The 24,811-nt window shown below is 35.6% G+C and overlaps 1 protein-coding gene across 1 annotated transcript in view; it reads left to right on the forward strand.

Annotated features, from left to right (window-relative positions):
- LOC136030407 (uncharacterized) overlaps window positions 1-24,549 on the forward strand; it is a 51,618-nt gene extending 27,069 nt beyond the window's left edge. The window contains exons 3-4 of the mRNA XM_065709364.1: window positions 21,689-21,841; window positions 24,396-24,549. Of these exons, the coding sequence (XP_065565436.1) occupies window positions 21,689-21,841; window positions 24,396-24,425 (183 nt within the window). The 3' untranslated portion in view covers window positions 24,426-24,549. The remainder of the gene's footprint in view (window positions 1-21,688; window positions 21,842-24,395) is intronic.
- Window positions 24,550-24,811: the final 262 nt, after the last annotated feature.

The following is a 24,811-nucleotide window of genomic DNA, read 5'->3' on the forward strand; positions in this document are numbered from 1 at the left end:
TGGATGTGTGGATGGATGTGTCAGGTGACGTCACCTGAAAAAACTGGATCAGGTGACGTCAAAACTGAAAAAACTAAAAAAAGGCAAAAACTACAAAAAAAACTAAAAACTAATAAAAAAAATAAAAAAGTTAAAAAACTAAAAAAACTATAAAGGTAAAAACCAATAAAAAACTAAAAAAAAAACTGAAAAAACTAAAAAAAGGCAAAAAACTACAAAAAAAAACTAAAAACTAATAAAAAAAGTAAAAAAAGCTAAAAAACTAAAAAAACTAAAAAAACTAAAAAAAGGTAAAAAACTAAAAAAAATAAAAAATAAAAAAAAACTAAAAAAAAGGAAAAAACTGAAAAATAAGCTAAAATAAAGGTAAAAACCAATAAAAACTAAAAAGAAAAAAAAGGAAAAAAACTAATAAATGACGACACTCAAAGAGAAAGCGACCAGGACAAAAGGAATGTTCGATTAGCAATCAACAAAGCACCGGGACACAGGGAGTATAAATGACGACCAGGACATAAGTAAAAAAAAAAAACTATCTATATATATAAAAATAAGTTGTCAAACTAAAAAAAGGCAAAAACTACAAAAAAAACTAAAAACTAATAAAAAAGCTAAAAAACTAAAAAAACTAAAAAAAAGGCAAAAACTACAAAAAAAACTAAAAACTAATAAAAAAATAAAAAAGCTAAAAAACTAAAAAAACTAAAAAAAGGTAAAAAACTAAAAAAACTAAAAACTAAAAAAAACTAAAAAAAAGGAAAAAACTGAAAAATAAGCTAAAATAAAGGTAAAAACCAATAAAAAACTAAAAAAAAACTGAAAAAACTAAAAAAAGGCAAAAACTACAAAAAAACTAAAAACTAATAAAAAAAGTAAAAAAGCTAAAAAACTAAAAAAAAACTTAAAAAAACTAAAAAAACTAAAAAAAGGTAAAAAACTAAAAAAAATAAAAAATAAAAAAAAACTAAAAAAAGGAAAAAACTGAAAAATAAGCTAACATAAAGGTAAAAACCAATAAAAACTAAAAAGAAAAAAAGGAAAAAACTAAAAAAAATTTTCATCTAAAAAACTAAAAAAAACTAAAAAAGGTAAAAACTAAAAGAACTAAAAAAGAAAAAAATAAATGACGACACTCAAAGAGAAAGCGACCAGGACAAAAGGAATGTTCGATTAGCAATCAACAAAGCACCGGGACATAGGGAGTATAAATGACGACCAGGACATAAGTAAAAACTAAAAACTAATAAAAAAACTAAAAAATCTAAAAATCTAAATAAGCTAAAAAAGAAAAAAAAAGGAAAAAAATAAAGGAGAAAAACAAAACTAAAAAACGAATGTATATACAGACCGGGACACCGGGATACAAATGACGACCGGGACACAGGGAATATAAATGACGACCGGGACACAGGGACACAACTACAACGGGGACACCGGAGGAAACAGGGGGATGTAAATGACGACCGGGACACCGGGACAGGGAATGGTCGATTAGCAATCACCATCAACAAAGCTCAAGGGCAATCATTAGAATCATGAGGTATAGATCTGAATACAGATTGTTTTCCCATGGACCATTATATGTTGCATGTTCAAGAGTCGGTAAACCTGACAATCTATTTATATGCAAAGACAATGGGACAGCAAAGAATGTTGTATATTCGCAAGTTTTACGTAGTTAAAACCATATATATATATATCTATCTATATTCACAGGTGGGACATAGGGACACAACTACAATGGCGCGTAACTATTATGGCGCGTAACGACTTACGCGCGCGGGGGGGCTTGGGGGGGGCGCGAAGCGCCCCCACCAACTAGGTGTTGGGGTGGCGCGAAGCGCCACCCCAACAGCTAGTATATATATATATATATATATATATATATATATATATATATATATATATATATATATATATATATATATATACATATATATATATATATATACTAGCTGTTGGGGTGGCGCTTCGCGCCACCCCAAAACCTAGTTGGTGGGGCGCTTCGCGCCCCCCCAGCCCCCCCACGCGCGTAAGTCGTTAAGTGCCATATTAGTTACGCGCCATTGTAGTTATGTCCCTGTGTCCCACCTGTGAATATAGATAGATTTATATATGTGTTTCAAACTACGTAAAAATTGCGAATATACAACATTTTTGGCTTTCCCACTACTGGGAGCTTTCCGTTTCCAATTGCCAGCAATTGATCTGAAAATGTTTGACCAGAGTCATCGTTTTGCAATCGGACAGGCATATTTGTAATTAATTTTAATATTTTTACGTGTGCCCATAAATTAGAATTTTTCAGGTAAGCATTCATTTCGTCTGCAGGAGTTAAACTACGTAAAAATTGCGAATATACAACATTCTTGGCTTTCCCATTGTCTGTGCATATACAAAGCCGTATGTACTAATAATGACGTCATATGCAAGCGCTCTTTTTACAAACAAACAAACATGCATACACACAACTCGTTTTTATATAGATAGATAGATAGATAGATACAATACAAATTAACTGCGTAAAACTTGCGAATATACAACATTCTTCGCTGTCCAATTGTCGCTGCATATAAATAGATTGTCAGGTTTACCGACCCTCGAACATGCAACGTACAATTGTCCATGGGAAAAACAATCAGTATTAAGATCTATACCACATTTTTCTAATGATTGACCTTGAGCTTTGTTAATGGTGATTACAAATGCTAATCGAATTAGGAATTGCAATCTTTTAAATTGAAAAGGCAGATCCGTTGGAATCATGGGAATGCGAGGAATAAGAACAGCCTCACCCTCAAAAGGCCCTGTCAAGATTGTGGCCTCTATTAGGTTTTCCATTGTTTTTTTTACGGCAAGTCGCGTGCCATTGCAAAGCTTTGGTGGGTTGATATTTCTTAAAAGAATTATTGGTACGCCTATTTTTAGTTGTAACACGTGTGGTGGAAACCCTGAAAGATCTATGGAATTTAAAAATTCAGATGGATAATTAACCGCTTCATTTGGTTCCAAAACTGTGTCGACTGACTTGTAAAGGACTGCCTGGTCTCGAATCTTGGTCACAACAATATTGTTGATTTCGTGGACGTCTATATTTTTGGATGCGAGAATCGCTCTTTCACTTAGCCATTTATTATATTTATAATTTTTTAGAATATTCGGGAATACTTTTTCAATCAATTCATTTTTGGACGTCACTAAATTACAGAAATCAGCAGGTAGTTGTATACGTCCTGAAATTGAGTCTATCGTATCATAAATGTCTTTTTGTTCCGACGTTAACTTGGAAATGTTATTTTGTACATACGACAATAGATCATTCGTACTGTAACTTTTTTCACGATCCAGTTCTACACATGTCGAAACAGCAGCGATACGGTTAGGTGAAGGCATTCCCAAATCCTGAAGAGGTTTGTTTGCCATACGTACGCACAAATCTTCTATAATAACTGAAGTGTATTTATAAATTTCTGATGTAAAATCAAAAGTCATATCTGACGTCTCTAACTGTTTTCGATGGAGTATATCTTCGGACATTTTTGACTTATATTTTCCCCATAACTCTGTAGGAGCTGATGGAGAGCAAGTTGTTAAAATGATGCCAAACAATGCACGAATTTGACTTGGGGTTGACGTTTCGCATTAATGGGGAATATGGAACAACCCACTGGTTATCTACTTCGATGGTGGTACCGTTGCCATTGTAGGTTCTTCAGTCATTTTACAATTAGAAATTTCTCTTTCAACGGTCTTCTTACAATTAAAAATTTGTCTTTGAACGATATTCTTAAATACCTGTGTCCTGGTCGTCATTTATAGTCCCTGTGTCCCGGTCGTCATTTGTGTCCCGGTATTCCAGTCTGTAATTTCTCTTTGAGTGTCCCGGTCGTTATTTATATTCCCTCTGTCCCGGTCGTCATTTGTGTCCCGGTCTGTAATTTCTCTTTGAGTGTTTTTTCTCTTTAGTATTTTTTTAGTTTTTTACATTTTTTCTTTTTTCAGTTTTCTTTTTCTTCTTTATTTTTCAGCTTCACTATTAAATACATATCGCCGAACCTTTGTTTTTTTAACTAAAATCTGGTAGGCATTGATGACCTTATCCAAGTCAAAATCCCAAACCCAATCATCATCGCTATCATTTTCAGTTTTGGTATGTTTTGACTCTCGCTGTCCAGGTGGATCTTCATCTAACTGTGCGGTTTTGCGTTCTTTAGCCTCAAGCCTGTTTCCTTGCTGTTCTTTTGATTCCTCGGCACGCTTTCTTTTCTGACTTTCTCTATCAGCAGCAAGTTTTTTGGCATAGACTCTTTGAGCATCTTCATCGGCTTTTGCCATTGTAAGTTCATCAGTCATTTTAAACTTAAACATTAATAGATTTCTACGTGAACATATATGTCTTAAATATCTTTAATGACGTCGCCGTCATAGCAAAAATGACGACAACTTACTTCGTGACGTCAGCCGACACAGAAACATGACGTCACCTGATCCACAGACAGACACACAGACAGACAACTTATTTTTATATATATAGACTAGCTGTTGGGGTGGCGCATCGCGCCAACCCAACACCTAGTTGGTGGGGCGCTTCGCGCCCCCCCCCCCCCCCCAAGCCCCCCCGCGCGCGTAAGTCGTTACGCGCCATATCAATTATGCGCCATTGTAGTTGTGTCCCTGTGTCCCACCTGTGAATATAGATAGATTTATATATGTGTTTCAAACTACGTAAAAATTGCGAATAAACAACATTCTTGGCTTTCCCATTGTCTGTGCATATACAAAGCCGTATGTACTAATAATGACGTCATATGCAAACGCTCTTTTTACAAACAAACAAACATGCATCCGAACAACTCGTTTTTATATAGATAGATAGATAGATAGATACAATACAAATTAACTGCGTAAAACTTGCGAATATACAACATTCTTCGCTGTCCAATTGTCGCTGCATATAAATACATTGTCAGGTTTACCGACCCTCGAACATGCAACGTACAATTGTCCATGGGAAAAACAATAAGTATTCAGATCTATACCACATTTTTCTAATGATTGACCTTGAGCTTTGTTAATGGTGATTGCAAATACTAATCGAATTGGGAATTGCAATCTTTTAAATTGAAAAAGCAGATCCGTTGGAATCATGGGAATGCGAGGAATAAGAACAGCCTCACCCTCATAAGGCCCTGTCAAGATTGTGGCCTCTATTAGGTTTTCCATTGTTTTTTTTTACGGCAAGTCGCGTGCCATTGCAAAGCTTTGGTGGGTTGATATTTCTTAAAAGTATTATTGGTACGCCTATTTTTAGTTGTAGCACGTGTGGTGGAAACCCTGAAGGATCTATGGAATTTAAAAATTCAGATGGATAATTAACCACTTCATTTGGTTCCAAAACTGTGTCGACTGACTTGTAAAGGACTGCCTGGTCTCGAATCTTTGTCAAAACAATATTGTTGGTTTCGTGGACGTCTATATTTTTGGGTGCGAGAATCGCTCTTTCACTTAGCCATTTATTATTTTTATAATTTTTTAGAATATTCGGAAATACTTTTTCAATCAATTCATTTTTGGACGTCACTAAATTACAGAAATCAGCAGGTAGTTGTATACGTCCTGAAATTGAGTCTACTGTTTGACCAGAGTCATCGTTTTGCAATCGGACACGCATATTTGTAGTTAATTTTAATATTTTTACGTGTGCCCATAAATTAGAATTTTTTAGGCAAGCATTCATTTCGTCTGCAGGAGTTAAACTACGTAAAAATTGCGAATATACAACATTCTTGGCTTTCCCATTGTCTCTGCATATACAAAGCCGTATGTACTAATAATGACATCATATGCAAACGTTTTGCAAACACAACTCGTTTTTATATAGATAGATAGATAGATAGATACAATACAAATTAAATCCGTAAAACTTGCGAATATACAACATTCTTCGCTGTCCAATTGTCGCTGCATATAAATAGATTGTCAGGTTTACCGACCCTCGAACATGCAACGTACAATTTTCCACGGGAAAAACAATCAGTATTAAGATCTATACCACATTTTTCTAATCGAATTGGGAATTGCAATCTTTTAAATTGAAAAAGCAGATCCGTTGGAATCATGGGAATGCAAGGAATAAGAACAGCCTCACCCTCAAAAGGCCCTGTCAAGATTGTGGCCTCTATTAGGTTTTCCATTGTTTTTTTTTACGGCAAGTCGAGTGCCATTGCAAAGCTTTGGTGGGTTTATATTTCGTAAAAGTATTATTGGTACGCCTATTTTTAGTTGTAGCACGTGTGGTGGAAACCCTGAAGGATCTATGGAATTTAAAAATTCAGATGGATAATTAACCGCTTCATTTGGTTCCAAAACTGTGTCGACTGACTTGTAAAGGACTGCCTGGTCTCGAATCTTGGTCAAAACAATATTGTTGGTTTCGTGGACGTCTATATTTTTGGGTGCGAGAATCGCTCTTTCACTTAGCCATTTATTATTTTTATAATTTTTTAGAATATTCGGAAATACTTTTTTAATCAATTCATTTTTGGACGTCACTAAATTACAGAAATCAGCAGGTAGTTGTATACGTCCTGAAATTGAGTCTACTGTTTGACCAGAGTCATCGTTTTGCAATAAGACACGCATATTTGTAGTTAATTTTAATATTTTTACGTGTGCCCATAAATTAGAATTTTTTAGGCAAGCATTCATTTCGTCTGCAGGAGTTAAACTACGTAAAAATTGCGAATATACAACATTCTTGGCTTTCCCATTGTCTCTGCATATACAAAGCCGTATGTACTAATAATGACATCATATGCAAACGTTTTGCAAACACAACTCGTTTTTATATAGATAGATAGATAGATAGATACAATACAAATTAACTCCGTAAAACTTGCGAATATACAACATTCTTCGCTGTCCAATTGTCGCTGCATATAAATAGATTGTCAGGTTTACCGACCCTCGAACATGCAACGTACAATTGTCCACGGGAAAAACAATCAGTATTAAGATCTATACCACATTTTCCTAATCGAATTGGGAATTGCAATCTTTTAAATTGAAAAAGCAGATCCGTTGGAATCATGGGAATGCGAGGAATAAGAACAGCCTCACCCTCAAAAGGCCCTGTCAAGATTGTGGCCTCTGAGATTTCCAGTGACGTCCAAGATTTGGACGTCACTAAATTACAGAAATCAGCAGGTAGTTGTATACGTCCTGGAATTGAGTCTACTGGGAGCTTCCCGTTTCCAATTGTCAGCAATTGATCTGAAAATGTTTGACCAGAGTCATCGTTTTGCAATCGGACACGCATATTTGTAGTTAATTTTAATATTTTTACGTGTGCCCATAAATTAGAATTTTTCAGGCAAGCATTCATTTGTCTTCAATGGCTCTGGTGGTACAGCCAATAGAGGAAGTTTAACTTTTCCTGAGGCGCAACACATTCCCATTGTTTCACCATTGAATTTCAAGGCCTTGCAATAGGGACAAATTTTAGACATTGTCCCGATTTGAACACATCTACTCAAGCTATAATCATCGACTGGGTTGTACCTGAATGCCAGGCGATAACTTTCAGGTTGCTCTGATTCCTCGGCACGCTTTCTTTTCTTACTTTCTCTATCAGCAGCAAGCCTGATTTCTTGCTGTTCTTGTGATTCCTCGGCACGCTTTCTTTTCTTACTTTCTCTATCAGCAGCAAGCCTGATTTCTTGCTGTTCTTGTAATTCCTCGGCACGCCTTCTTTTTTCACTTTCTCTTTTAGCAGAAAGTCTGCTTCCGCGTTGCTCTGGTAGTTCCTCGGCACGCTTTCTGTTCTTTTTTTCTCTATCAGCCTCAAGCCTGTTTCCTTGCTGTTCTTTTGATTCCTCGGCACGCTTTCTGTTCTTTCTTTCTCCATCAGCCTCAAGCCTGTTTCCTTGCTGTTCTTTTGATTCCTCGAAACGCTTTCTGTTCTTTCTTTCTCTATCAGCCTCAAGCCAGTTTCCTTGCTGTTCTTTTGATTCCTCGGCACGCTTTCTTTTCTGACTTTCTCTATCAGCAGCAAGTTTTTTGGCCTAGACTCTTTGAGCATCTTCATCGGCTTTTGCCATGGTAAGTTCATCAGTCATTGTAAACTTAAACATTAATAGATTTCTACGTGAACATATGTCTTAAATATCTTAAATGACGTCACCGTCAAAGCAAAAATGACGACAACTAATTTCATGACGTCAGTCAACACAGAAACATGACGTCACCTGATCCACAGACAGACAGACAGACAACTTATTTATATATATATAGATAGATATACTTATATATGTATATATATATATATATATATATATATATATATATATATATATGTATATATATATATTTATATACATATATATATATATATATATATATATTTATATATATATATATTTTAACTTATATATATTAATTTATCTTTATATATATATATATATATATATATATATATATATATATATATATATATATATATATATATATATATATATATATATATATATATATATATATATGTATATATATATATGTATATATATATATATATATATATATATATATATATATATATATATATATATATATATATATATATATATATATATATATATATATATTTATATATATATATATATATATATATCTATATATATAAAAATAAGTTGTCTGTCTGTCTGTGGGTCTGTGGATCTGTGGATCAGGTGACGTCATGTTTCGGCTGACGTCATGAAATTAGTTGCCGTCATTTTTGTTATGACGATGCTTAGTATATTGTAAAACACATTAATTTGGTTAATAATATACCATTTAAAACACCAAAATGAACATGCTGGAGTAGTCACTCGGTGACAGAGGGTGTCAGAACGGAGAATGAAGGTCCCAGGTTCAAATCCTGGTTAGGCTAAAAAAGGTAAAAAACTAAAAACTAAAAAAAAAAAACTGAAAAAACTAAAAAAAGGCAAAAACTACAAAAAAAACTAAAAACTAATAAAAAAATAAAAAAGCCGAAAAACTAAAAAAACTAAAGAAACTAAAAAAAGGAAAAAACGTAAAAAACTAAAAACTAAAAAAAACTAAAAAAAAGGAAAAATGAAAAATAGAAGAGAAAAAGAATACTAATAAAATTAAAAATAAAAATAAAAAAAAATAAAAAAGATAAAAAGCTAAAAAAAGGTAAAAACCAATAAAAACTAAAAAGAAAAAAAGGTAAAAAACTAAAAAAAAATTCATCTAAAAAACTAAAAAAAAACTAAAAAACGTAAAAACTAAAAGAACTAAAAAAGTAAAAAAAAAAACTAAAAAAAGGAAAAAACTGAAAAATAAGCGGGATATAAAACAGGGGGATATAAATGACGACCGGGACACCGGGACATAAGGAATATAAATGAATCAGAAAATACAACTCATGTTTCCAAATGACGTCGTTTGGAGCCCAAATTGAAAATCCAGATCAATTTATGTCTACTTTCAAAGTAAAAGGGCAAATTTATCAAAGAGCAGGGTCTCTTCTACCATTCTCAGGCGAGAATCATAAATTTTTACAATTGTACTTAATCAGTGATAGAAATTCTGAATTGAATGCACTTTGCGAAATTTCTCCCAACATTGAAAGGACAATCGTTTCCCAATTACAACATCTTTTCCACGAAAATAATAATTTAGTGCGTCTGTTCAAAACAGCCATCGATTTGATGCCTACTTATACGCATAAAATTGTTATTTCCGCTGACAAAATGCCTCCTGGCCAACATGTGCGTAGATACAATGCTCCAACTATCGACGAAGTGGCCATCGTTATGGTCGGTGATCAGTTTTTACCTCGAGATATTATTCTCAGGGTTTCCACCACACGTGCTACAACTAAAAATAGGCCTACCAATAATACTTTTAAGAAATATAAACCCACCAAAGCTTTGCTATGGCACTCGACCCGCCGTAAAAAAAACAATGGAAAACCTAATAGAGGCCACAATCTTGACAGGGCCTTTTGAGGGTGAGGCTGTTCTTATTCCTCGCATTCCCAAGATTCCAACGGATCTGCCTTTTCAATTTAAAAGATTGCAATTCCCAATTCGATTAGCATTTGCAATCACCATTAACAAAGCTCAAGGTCAATCATTGACCTTGATATATATATATACAATCAGGAAAAACAATCAGTATTAAGATCTATACCACATTTTTCTAATGATTGACCTTGAGCTTTGTTAATGGTGATTGCAAATGCTAATCGAATTGGGAATTGCAATCTTTTAAATTGAAAAGGAAGATCCGTTGGAATCATGGGAATGCGAGGAATAAGAACAGCCTCACCCTCAAAAGGCCCTGTCAAGATTGTGGCCTCTATTAGGTTTTCCGTTGTTTTTTTTACGGCAAGTCGCGTGCCATTGAAAAGCTTTGGTGGGTTGATATTTCTTAAAAGTATTATTGGTACGCCTATTTTTAGTTGTAGCACGTGTGGTGGAAACCCTGAAAGATCTATGGAATTTAAAAATTCAGATGGATAATTAACCGCTTCATTTGGTTCCAAAACTGTGTCGACTGACTTGTAAAGGACTGCCTGGTCTCGAATCTTGGTCAAAACAATATTGTTGATTTCGTGGACGTCTATATTTTTGGGTGCGAGAATCGCTCTTTCACTTAGCCATTTATTATTTTTATAATTTTTTAGAATATTTGGAAATACTTTTTCAATCAATTCATTTTTGGACGTCACTAAATTACAGAAATCAGCAGGTAGTTGTATACGTCCTGAAATTGAGTCTATCGTATCATAAATGTCTTTTTGTTCCGACGTTAACTTGGAAATGTTATTTTGTACACACGACAATAGATCATTCGTACTGTAACTTTTTTCACGATCCAATTCTACACATGTCGAAACAGCAGCGATACGGTTAGGTGAAGGCATTCCCAAATCCTGAAGAGGTTTGTTTGCCATACGTACGCACAAATCTTCTATAATAACTAAAGTTATTTATAAATTTCTGATGTAAAATCAAAAGTCATATCTGACGTCTCTAACTGTTTTCGATGGAGTCTATCTTCAGACATTTTTGACTTATATTTTCCCCATAACTCTGTAGGAGCTGATGGATAGCAAGTTGTTAAAATGATGCCAAACAATGCACGAATTTGACTTGGGGTTGACGTTTCGCACTAATGGGGAATATGGAACAACCCACTGGTTATCTACTTCGATGGTGGTACCGTTGCCATTGTAGGTTCTTCAGTCATTTTACAATTAGAAATTTCTCTTTCAACGGTCTTCTTACAATTAAAAATTTGTCCTTGAACGATATTCTAAAATACCTGTGTCCTGGTCGTCATCTATACTCCCTGTGTCCCGGTCTGTAATTTCTCTTTGAGTGTTTTTTCTTTTTAGTATTTTTTAGTTTTTTACATTTTTTCTTTTTTCAGTTTTCTTTTTCTTCTTTATTTTTCAGCTTCACTATGAAATACATATCGCCGAACCTTTGTTTTTTTAACTAAAATCTGGTAGGCATTGATGACCTTATCCAAGTTAAAATCCCAAACCCAATCATCATCGCTATCATTTTCAGTTTTGATATGTTTTGACTCTCGCTGTCCAGGTGGATCTTCATCTAACTGCGCGGTTTTGCGTTCTTTAGCCTCAAGCCTGTTTCCTTGCTGTTCTTTTGATTCCTCGGCACGCTTTCTTTTCTGACTTTCTCTATCAGCAGCAAGTTTTTTGGCATAGACTCTTTGAGCATCTTCATCGGCTTTTGCCATTGTAAGTTCATCTGTCATTTTAAACTTAAACATTAAATGATTTCTACGTGAACATATATGTCTTAAATATCTTTAATGACGTCACCGTCATAGCAAAAATGACGACAACTAACTTCATGACGTCGGCCGACACAGAAACATGACGTCACCTGATCCACAGACAGACTAACAGACAGACAACTTATTTTTATATATATAGATATACAAATTAACTACGTAAACTTGCGAATATACAACATTCTTCGCTGTCCCATTGTCGCTGCATATAAAAAGATTGTCAGGTTTACCGACCCTTGAATATGCAGTGTACAATTGTCCATGGGAAAAACAATCTGTATTAAGATCTGTACCGCATTTTTCTAATGATTGACCATGAGCTTTGTTGATGGTGATTGCAAATGCTAATCCAATTGGGAATTGCAATCTTTTAAATTGAAAAGGCAGATCCGTTGGAATCATGGGAATGCGAGGAATAAGAACAGCATCACCCTCAAAAGGCCCTTTCAAGATTGTTGACTATATTACGTTTTCTATTGTTTTTTTTTACGGCAAGTCGCCTGCCATTGCAAAGCTTTGGTGGGTTGATATTTTGTAACAATACTATTGGTATGCCTATTTTCAATTCCAGCATGTGTGGTGGAAACCCTGGGAGATGCAGGGAATTTGAAAATTCAGATGGATAATTAACCGCTTGATTTGGTTCCAGAACTGTGTCGACTGACTTGAAAAGGACTACCTGGTCTCGAATCTTGGTCAAAACAATATTGTTGATTTCATGGACGTCTATATAGTTGGCTGCCAGAATCGCTCGTCCACTTAGCCATTTATGACTTTTATAATTGGTTAGAATATTCGGAATTTCAACCAATTCATTTTTGGACGTCACTAAACTACAGAATACAGCGGGTAGTTGTATCTAGGTATTATAGGTAATGTTTGCCTGAAATCTCCCGCAAGCAATATTAATTTGCACCCAAAGGGTTTCGAATTCCCTCGCAAATCTTTCAAACATTGATCCAGAGTCTCGAGCAATTTTTTGTGTGCCATTGTGCACTCGTCCCAAATAATAAGTTTGCATTGCTGCAATACTCTACCCATCCCAGATGATTTGGAAATATTGCACGTGGGAGTTTCTGTAGAATGCAAATTCAGAGGCAATTTCAAAGCAGAATGAGCAGTTCTTCCACCAGGCAGCAACGTTGCGGCTATTCCAGACGACGCAATTTCCAAGGCTATATCTTTTTTTGATCAAATTGATGCCATAATCAGTTTTATCACAAATGTTTTACCAGTACCTCCTGGCGCATCCAAAAAGAAAATTTCTCCAACGTTGTTATCGACACAATGCATTATCGTATCATAAATGTCTTTTTGTTCCGACGTTAACTTGGAAATGTTATTTTGTACATACGACAATAGAACACTCGTACTGTAACTTTGTTCACGATCCAATTCTACACAACTCGAAACAGCAGTGGTACGATTAGGTGAAGGCATTCCCAAATCCTGAAGAGGTTTGTTTGCCATACATACGCACAAATCTTCTATAATAACTAAAGTGTAGATATAAATTTCTGATTAAAAATCAAAAGTCATATCTGACGTCTCTAACCGTTTTCGATGGATTATATCTTCGGACATTTTTGATTTATATTTTTCCAATAACTCTGTAGGAGCTGATGGAGAGCAAGTTGTTAGTATGATGCCAAACAATGCACGAATTTGACTTGGAGTCGATGTTTCGCACGCGTCATTGATGCAGTTATCCCAGTGTTGGTCATTCTCCAATAAATTCAGAGCTTGGCATGCACTACGTTAAGTGCCATGTATAGTACAGTTGACAGTTCTCAAATACTTGAAGGACGTCGGACCAGGTACATTCACCAAAAGCAGGCGTAGAAAGAAGCATTCATGTTGATTGGGGTGAACGGTGTAGAGTCTTCCTATCGTGGTATCTTTTAAGATGGTAGGTTGGCCGTCAACTGACTTACCCTGTTTTTGAGGTCCAAATATTTTATTTTTAGTATTTCACGTGTAATACGAAGGCACTTCAGTATAAAGCAGTTTTTTTGTAAAAGAATCATTTTTGCATAGCGAAAAGAAAGCAGTTAACTTTTTATCCGGTGGATTCAGGGCTCATTGTTGCACGTTAGATTCCGAAAAATAAACACGTTGACCATTCTGTAAATGTACCGCTAAGTGAACAACAGCTGGACTACGTTCATGTATTGGAAATGAAAGAATTCGCCAAACAGCTTATGCATCTTCCAGCCTGATATTGTACGATTGCGTCGATATGTTTGATTTCGGACTGCAAGCCAAAAACTACCATGTCACTGCCTTTGTCGACGCATTTACATATGTATTTGATTACCTTTACGGAGTTACAGTATTCAACGTTTATGTGTGCATTAAATGTTTTTGATAATAATGGGGAATACAGAACAACCCACTGGTTATCTACTTCGATGGTGGTACCGTTACGCTTCTTTATTATTGCTGTTTTACCGCCATCTTCAGTAGATCTTCTTCTATATTGCGGGTAACTATCATTTCCAGTAATTGTGTTGGATACTATAAGTCGAGGATATTGTTTCGTGCAGCTCCCTTTGGCCATGCATGGTGAATTCGTCCAGTGCACCGCAAGGTCCATGTATCATATTTTTTCCACAATATCATATAACCCCTTATCGACATTTTCATCAGGTATTTCAGCGGAAATCACATCATCAATTTCGTTCGAAGTAATTTTATTATGTAGCCAGATTAGTATATGTGCGTGTGGCAAACCTCGTTTTTGCCATTCCACTGAGTGCATCCAGCATCGCCCTGACCCAAACACTTCAAGTTTTACTATGTAGTTTATCAGTGATTTCAACTTTTGCCAGAAGACACGGGCAGTAATGTCATGTCTATAAACCGTCGATAGTCCTTGAAGTAAAAGCTGCTGTATCTCGTCCCAAGATTGATTACATGTAACTGTAATAAATAAATCTGGGCGACCATAGAGACGAACATACGCATTAGCATCTTGAGCATATTCATGCATATGACAGGGACTGCAAGCAAATGACGAAAGTAAAATCGTTAATCTTACAACGTTTTTGGTATTACCGTCATTTACAACTGCATCTCGCAAATGAATGTATTGTTCAGAATGGAGCTTGGTCTGATTCAGACGGATATATAGCAAACGTTCTGATTCAATCTTTGCATATATATCAACGACGCATTGGTGAAACAATTGACGGTATTTTAAAATATAATTATCTTCATATTGACGAATCATAAGTCTATAGGAATAATAATTCATTGTGATGCATTTCTTATCCGTTTGTTTATTAGTTGATGGATCTATCAATTTATTATTAAAGTGATAGCCGTCGGATCCACCCCAAAAAATTATAGGATATTGTAAGGCATCGTAGCATCGATGAGTTTCAGCAATTCTTACCAACTGAGCGTTTTGCTTATGAAGAATAATATCTCGAGGTAAAAACTGATCACCCACCATAACGATTGCCACTTCGTCGATAGTTGGAGCATTGTGTCTGTGCATATGTTCGCCAGTAAGCGTTTTGTTAGCGAAAATAACAATTTTATGTGTATAAGTAAGCATCAAATCGATAGCTGTTTTGAACAGATGCACTGAATAATTATTTTCGTGGAAAAGAAGTTGCAATTTGGAAACGATAGTCATTTCAACGTCGAGAAACATTTCACAACGTGCATTCAATTCAGAATTGCTGTCACTGACAAAGTACAGTTGTAAAAATTTATGATTCTCACCTGAGAATGGTAGAAGAGACCCTGCTCTATGATAAATTTGCCCTTTACTTTGAAAGTAGGCATAAATTGATCTTGATTTTAGATTTGGGCACCAAACGACGTCATTTGGAAACATGAGTTATATTTTCTGGTGTTTGATAAGAAACGTTTAGATTCTGACGTAGTTCCAGTAAGCAAAGTCTTCAGTGGCTCTGGGAGTTCAGCCAGTTGAGGAAGTTTAACTTTTCCTGAGGCGCAACACATTCCCATTGTTTCACCATTAAATTTCAAGGCCTTGCAGTAGGGACAAATTTTAGACATAGTCCCGATTTGAACACATCTACTATAATCATCGACTGGGATGTACCTGAATGCCAAGCGATAATTTTCACGTTGCTCTTGTGATTCCTCGGCAGGCTTTCTTCTGGCATTATCTCTTGCAGCCGCAAGCCTGTTTTCAAGTTGCTTTTGTGATTCCTCGACACGCCTTCTTTTTTCACTGTCTCTTTTAGCAGCAAGTCTGGTTTCGCGTTGCTTTTGTAGTTCCTCGACACAGCTTCGTTGACGTTGCACATTCCTAATCTGGCATTATCTCTTGAAGCCGCAAGTCTGTTTTCACGTTGCTCTTTTGATTCCTCGACACGCCTTCCTTTTTTACTTTCTCTTTCAGCAACAAGTCCGGTTTCGCGTTGCTCTGGTAGTTCCTCGACTTGCCTTCGTTGACGCAAATTGCACATTCCTAATCTGGCCCTTTCTCTTTGAAGCGCAAGCCAGGTTTTGGTTTTTGGTAACATTCTATCTTTTTCCATGTTTTTCAATTTGTTAATGTTCATTCAAACATTGAAAGTTTGAAAAATCTTCACTTGCCAAGCTTGCTAAAGCTCAACAATTCATAATAAACCTTAATTTTTTAAGTATCTGTTTTAAGGTTTTCGAATTACTTTAATCTATTGTCAAAATATTTCGAAATATTTATGCAATTCCCAGTTTTTACATTTTAGTTTGTGTTCTTTTTCTTCTTTATTTTTCAGACGTCATATGCAAACCCTCAACACAAAAATACATACAACTTATTTATCTATATATATAAAAATAAGTTGTCTGTCTGTGGATCTGTGGATCAGGTGACGTCATGTTTCGGCTGACGTCATGAAATTAGTTGTCGTCATTTTTGCTTTGAAGGTGACGTCATTAACGGTATTTAAGACATTTGTTCACGGAAAAATGTTTAATTGTAAAATGACTGAAGAACCTATTGGGTTTGGGATTTTGACTTGGATAAGGTCATCAATGCCTACCAAATTTAAGTTAAAAAAACAAAGGTTCGTCGATATGTACTTCATAGTGACGCTAAAATATAAAGAAGAAAAAGAAAACTGAAAAAAGAAAAAAGGTAAAAAACTAAAAAAAAACTAAAAAGAAAAAACACTCAAAGAGAAATTACAGACCAGGACACAAATGACGACCGAGACAGAGGGAATATAAGTGACGACCGGGAACCTCAAAGAGAAATTACACACTGGGACACCCAGACACAAATCACGACCGGGACACAGGGAATATAAATGACGACCGGGACACTGGGACACAACTACAACGGGGACGCCGGGGGCACAGGCAGGATATATAAATGACGACCGGGTCACAGGGATTGTTCGAATAGAAATTACAGACCGGGACACCGGGACACAAATGACGACCGGGAAACAGGGAATATAAATGACGACCGGGACACTCAAAGAGAAATTACAAACTGGGACACCGGGACACAAATGACGACTGGGACACAGGGAATATAAATGACGACCAGGACACAGGGACACATCATTAGAATAATGAGGTATAGATCTGAATACGGATTGTTTTTCCCATGGACAATTATATGTTGCATGTTCAAGAGTCAGTAAACCTGACAATCTATTTATATGCACAGACAATGGGACAGCGAAGAATGTTGTATATTCGCATGTTTTACGTAGTTAAAAACATATATTTATATCTATCTCTATTCACAGATGGGACACAGGGACACAACTACAATGGCACGTAACTAATATGGCGCGTAACGACTTACGCGCACGGGGGGGCTTGGGGGGGGCGCGAAGCGCCCCACCAACTAGGTGTTGGGGTACCCAACAGCTAGTATATATATAAAAATAAGTTGTTTGTGTGTTATGTCTGTTACACTATGTCTGTTACGCCGGATTATATATATATATATATATATATATATATATATATATATATATATATATATATATATATATATATATATATATATATATATATATATATATATATATATATATATATATATATATATATATATATATATAGTTGTCTGTGTGTGTGTGTGTGTGTCTGTCTGTCGAGTGACGTCATTTTTGTGTGTCGACTGACGTCATCTTTTCGGCTGACGAAATTACAGACCGGGACACAAATGACGACCGGGACGCCGGCACATAGGGAATATAAATGACGACCGGGACGCTCAAAGAAAAAGCGACCGGGACACAAATGACGACCGGGACTGACGACCGGGACACAGGGAGTATAAATAACGACCAGGACATCAGCACAAAAAACTAAAAAAACTAAAAAAAAGGTAAAGCCTATAAAAAAACTAAAAAGGAAAAAAACTATAAACTAATAAAAAAACTAAAAAAGCTAAAAAACTAAAAAAACTAAAACATAAAAATAAATAAAAAAAGGAAAAAAAAAGAAAAATAAAGGAGAAAAAAAAACTCAAAAAAATAAAAATAAAAAAAATAAAAAGAAAAAAGGGGAAAAATACAAAAATTTATTTCATCATATACCATTTCAAAAACGAATGTATATACAGACCGGGACACCGGGATACAAATGACGACCGGGACACAGGGAATATAAATGACGACCAGGACACAGGGACACAACTACAATGGAGACGCCGGGGGGCCCAGGGGGATATATAAATGACGACAGGGACACAGGGAATGTTCGATTAGCAATCACCACCAACAAAGCTCAAGGGCAATCATTAGAATCATGAGGTATAACTAAAAAAACTAAAAAAAAGGTAAAAAACTAAAAAAAAAGACCAATTCAAAAACGAATGTATATACAGACCGGGACACCGGGACACAAATGACGACCGGGACACCGGGACACAAGGAATATAAATGACGCCCGGGACACTCAAAGAGATATCACAGACTGGGACACCGGGACACAAATGACGACCGGGAAAAAGGGACACAACTACAACGGGGACGCCGGGGGCAATAAATGACGACGGCGACACAGAGAATGGTCGATTAGCAATCACAATCAACAAAGCTCAAGGGCAATCAATAGAATCATGAGGTATAGATCTGAATACAGATTGTTTTCCCATGGACCATTATATGTTGCATGTTCTGACAATCTATTTATATCCATAGACGATATAGCACAATGACGAAGATATGCACAATGGGACAGCAAAGAATGTTGTATATTCGCAAGTTTTACGTAGTTAAAAACATATATATATATATATATATATATATATATATATATATATATATATATATATATATATATATATATATATATATATATATATATATATATATCACAGGTGGGACATAGGGACACAGCTACAATGGCGCGTAACTAATATGGCGCTTAAAGACTTATGCGCCGGGGGGGGGGCTTTGGGGGGGGCGGAACACCCCCACCAACTAGGTGTTGGGGTGGGGCGAAGCACCACACCAACAGCTAGTCTTCTATAAATGTAAAGAAAACAAACTAAAATGTAACCTGTGTCCCGGTCGTCATTTGTGTCCCGGTGTCCCAGTCTGTAGTTTTTCTTTGAGTGTCGCGATCGTCATTTATATTCCCTGTGTCCCCATGTCCCAGTCGGCATTTGTGTTCCGGTGTCTCGGTTTGTAATTTCTCTTTGAGTTTCCTGGTCGTCATTTATATTCCCTGTGTCCCGGTCGTCATTTGTATCCCGGTGCTTTGTTGATGGTGATTGCTAATCGAACATTCCTTGTGTCCATGTCCGTTTCTCTTTGAGTGTCCCGGTCGTCATTTATATTCCCTATGTCCCGGTGTCCAAGTCGTCATTTGTGTCCCGATGTCCCGGTCTGTAATTTCGTCAGTTGACAAACATGACGTCAGTCTACACACAAACATGACGTCAGTAGACAGACACACAGACAAACAACTTATTTATATATATATAGATCTACATATATATTGTGATTGGCATTCCCAAATCCTGAAGAGGTTTGTTTGCCATACGTACGCACAATCTTCTATAATAACTAAAGTGTAGTTATAAATTTCTGATGTAAAATCAAAAGTCATATCTGACGTCTCTAACTGTTTTGGATGGAGTATATCTTGGGACATTTTTAACTTATATTTTTCCCATAACTCTGTAGGAGCTGATGGAGAGCAAGTTGTTAAAATGATGCCAAACAATGCACGAATTTGACTTGGGGTTGACGTTTCGCACGCGTCATTGATGCAGTTATCCCAGTGTTGGTCATTCTCCAATAAATTCAGAGCTTGGCATGTACTACGGTAAGTGTCATGTATAGTACCGTTTACAGTTCTCAAATACTCAAAGGATGTCGGACCGGGTACATTCACCAAAAGCAGGCGTAGAATGAAGCATTCATGTTGATTGGGGTGAACGGTGTAGAGTCTTCCTATCGTGGTATCTTTGAAGATGGTAGGTTGGCCGTCGACTGACTTACCCTGTTTTCGACGTTCAAATACTTTATTTTTAGTATTCCACGTGTAATACGAAGGCACTTCAGTATACAGCAGTTTTCTTGCAAAAGAATCATTTTTGCAAAGCGAAAAAAAGCTGTTAATTTTGTATCCGGTGGATTCAGGGCTCTTTGTTGCACGTTGGTTTCCGAGAAATAAACACGTTGACCATTCTGTAAATGTACCGCTAAGTGAACAACAGCTGGACTACGTTCATGTATCGGAAATGAAAGAATTCGCCAAACAGCTTCATTACTGCTTATGTATCTTCCAGCCGGATATTGTACGATTTCGTCGAAATCTTTGATTTCGGGTTGCAAGCCAAAAACTGCCATATCACTGCCTTTGTTGACGTATTTACATATGTATTTGATTGCCTTTACGGAGTTACAGTATTCAACGTTTATGTGTGCATTAAATGTTTTTGATGATAATGGGGAATATGGAACAACCCACAGGTTATCTACTTCGATGGTGGTACCGTTACGGTTCTTTATTATTGCTGTTTTACCACCATCTTCAGTAGATATTCTTCTATATTGTGGTTAACCATCATTGCCAGTAATTGTGTTGGCCAGGCGATAACTTCCAGGTTGCTCTGATTCCTCGGCACGCTTTCTTTTCTTACTTTCTCTATCAGCAGCAAGCCTGATTTCTTGCTGTTCTTGTTTTTCCTCGGCACGCTTTCTTTTCTTACTTTTTCTATCAGCAGCAAGCCTGATTTCTTGCTGTTTTTGTGATTCCTCGGCACGCCTTCTTTTTTCACTTTCTCTTTTAGCAGCAAGTCTGCTTTTGCGTTGCTCTGGTAGTTCCTCGGCACGCTTTCTGTTATTTCTTTCTCTATCAGCCTCAAGCCTGTTTCCTTGCTGTTCTTTTGATTCCTCGCCACGCTTTCTTTACTGACATTCCCTATCAGCAGCAAGTTTTTTGGCATAGACTCTTTGAGCATCTTCATTGGCTTTCGCCATTGCAAGTTCATCAGTCATTTTAAACTTAAACATTAATAGATTTCTACGTGAACATATATGTCTTAAATATCTTTAATGACGTCACTGTCATAGCAAAAATGACGACAACTAACTTCATGACGTCAGTCGACACAGAAACATGACTTCACCTGACAGACACACAGACAGACAACTTATTTTTATATATATAGATATAGATATACATATAGAATATTTTAAATAAATACTAATAATAAAAATGTATTATTACTATATTTTAACAAGGAAAAAGAAATTTTTTATGTGAATCTAAAAATATATGATTTTACTTTTCATTTCATAAGATAATTCGAAACAGCAAAACATTATAAGTACCCATCCAATTAGTTCCTTGTTTAAAATATTCCCATGGAACGGAAAAATAATAAATACGCAAGTTTTTTTTTCAGGCAAATTCAAATCTTCGTGCTTGCATTTGTGATGCTTTTTTTGGAATAATTGTTGTTGGCTATTCTACAGTTTTCTTTTGGAGAGGAGCCTTTTGCTTATTAGACGTTGCGGTTTTTCCTGAAAATTTGGATCTGTCTGGCGGAGTTTGCATGGTAAGCTTGAGGCAGTTTATATTACATTAGAATGTTCAAAATTTTACCCATGTTGCTTAATGCAAACCACGGTACGCAAAGATTTATTTAATAAGTGGTAGCTGTAAAAAATCCTACGCTCAGAGCAAGCATGAATGAAAGTAGTGATGTCTCAATCTATTTGGTGAGCGCCAATCCGCTTTGAATTCTGATAAAGACACTTTATTTTTAAACTTCCTCAAGATGCAGGTTGTATTAATTTTCTTCAAGACGCAGGTGCTTGTTGCCTAATAGAGAATGTTTTCTAAGATATGCAGTTGTTTTTTTACGAAATAGGGCTTGTTTTTTCTTTGATTGCTTAAAAAATCCTCGAAGGCCAGGAAAAAACCTTTAGGATCCACTAGTCATGCAGCAAAATTTACATCACAGTTTCTTTAATTGTTTAAAAGCCTTGTGAGGGCCAGGAAAAACCTTCTTCAAAGGCCCACGCAAAATCATGCTTTCTTTGGCTGTTGCGTAATAGGGAATATTTTCTCATTCAAACAATTTCCTTGGATGTTACGTAATAGGTCTTGTTAAAGTCAGCTAGTCAAGCGGGGAAGTCCCAGTTATAAAAAAAATTGATCATGGTCCAATATTTTTCTGCCTCTAAAACTGAGCTTCTCGTCTGTGGTTTGTCTCAACAACCCTCCATTACTATCAATGTTGTCCCAGAAACTATGTCTGCATCGTCCTCTATGATTTATTTAGGTCTCCCGTTCGGATAAAAAATTAATAGTACTAAAACACTCGTTATCTCAGCGTTGAAAGGAAAGCTTAGAAAATCGTATGGTCTGCTTGCACGGACTAAAAGCCAGTTTCACAAAATAATCCTGGGAAAACTTTACAACGTTATTTTTGCAATGTATGTCTTTTTCTTGGTCCCTTTGTGGATTTTTTTTTTTTTTACAATATCTTAGTGGAAGATAATTAGATCTTTATTCTTCCGTTTTTGCAAATATCTTCTGCAATTGTAACTCTGGATTCGCAACCGGTACATTATGAATAGACATGGCGTTTTTGATATTTCTTCGAAAATGGACCAGCTGTGGATAGGGTCTACAAGCGTCAAAAAAATATTGTCGACTTTCCACTTAATTGTTTAGCTTAATTGTGTTGCAAAAGTAACTGAGATGTTGTTTGTTTTTTCTTGTTTATTGTTTCCATTTTATTTTATTTTGCTGTATTTCTGTACTTCTCTAAGTGCATTTTATGTATGTAAAGAGGATTTAAATAGATTATTATTATAATTATTATAATTTCCGTTGTATGCAAACAAATGATTTTCTCGCTATTTCCAGGAAAACAGCCGTCATACAGTCTAGACGTCTATTGATTTTCTAAGAACAAAGGCATGTCATTCTTCTAGTGGGACTGGGTAATTTTCTATTGTTTTTTTGGGAGGGGGGAGGTTAGAAAGCCTGGTATTGAACGAACATTTTTATTAGTCCTTTATCGAATATCTAACGTGCAAAAACTCAGTTTAAAAAAATGGGTGCTGCCTATATGCTGGTGTGTTTCTATGTATACACCCCTACCCCTCACCCCCCCCCCCCCAAAAAAAAAGGGGATACTAAGCCCAAACTTGAGCTAATTTAAATCTATATTGGATAAAGAAATAAAATCCCATCCCTCCCTGATAAAAGATTTTTATCGGAGGAATAACAATCTTATTTTCTTCCGTCTTAAAGATTTAATCTAGATTCAAACCCCTATTCAAAAGTGCTTCATTGCTAACCTGACAGATATAATTAACCCAAGTTAATTACATGCTTCGTGCGTGGGGTGTATCTCAGATTAGGCCTTATTTACCATGATCAGATATCATCTGGTATATGGTCAAAGAATTGGATGAAAAGGCACACATTGAACACCTGATTTTGTCTGCAAAACTAGATACCTTTAGTTGAATTCTTATGTGAAATGATGTGAAAAAAGCAAGCTATGTTTACACTAAATCTTTGATTTTTGAGGGGGGTACACTAATTTTTATACTCAAGCTCTAACTAGTTACATTTCAAGTGGTCAACGTTTATTAGGAGAAGGGTGTTATAGATCGAATGTCAACTTCAACTTTTCTTTATTCAACTTAAAAAAATACAAAAATAGTATTATGCCCCAACAGAGAGCAAAGCTTGTAAGGCCAGAACAGCGCAAAAATATAGAATAAACATCAACATCTCATCATAATAATGATTCCAAAATTTAACACGGCAAAAGACAAACAAAATAGAAAAAACTTATAAAAGAGAAGTAACAAGGATAAGTAAATAAATAAATATCGGGCAGGAGGGGCTTGGGAGGCCATCCCAGACACAGGGACAGAAAGACAAAACATAAAAATAAGAAGATAAAATAATTTAATTTTCTATCATCAATGGTGAATAATCAAAAGTTAAGCAAACAATCTTTAATATTTGCTTTTTTAAATTTAGTTTGGATTTTTGGGAAGGATCAAACAGAATTTTATCATTCAGCTCATAATTGTTAGCAATGAAGGGTATTTGGTACCTAATCGAAAACCTTGACCTTTCAGAACTTACAAAAGGAATTCGATACATCCTAGATCTCCGACAATCCGAACGAGGAGGTAAAATTAACAGAGATTTGTCACAGAAATAATTTTTACAATTTTGGATTTGAAAATGTCATATGGTATGGTAAATACTTACCATATGGTAAGTATTTAAAACTCGTATATCATTTAAATCAAACAAATTTAAGAAGAGGAATAATGTTTTAGTTTCCGAAACACTTTCAAGTTTGGAAGGTCGATGTAAGAAATTTCCAAGTATTCTTATTGCCCTATTTTGTAGTACCTGTAAGGGTTTTATATACATCCAAAATGTATTAAGGTATACAACTGAGCAGTAATTCAATTAAGAAGTAATTAGAGTGGTAAATTATTTTTAAAATGGTAAAAGGAAAAATATTCTTCACGCGATACATCGA

The sequence above is a fragment of the Artemia franciscana genome, chromosome 8, assembly GCF_032884065.1.
Source record: "Artemia franciscana chromosome 8, ASM3288406v1, whole genome shotgun sequence".
NCBI lineage: Eukaryota > Metazoa > Arthropoda > Branchiopoda > Anostraca > Artemiidae > Artemia > Artemia franciscana.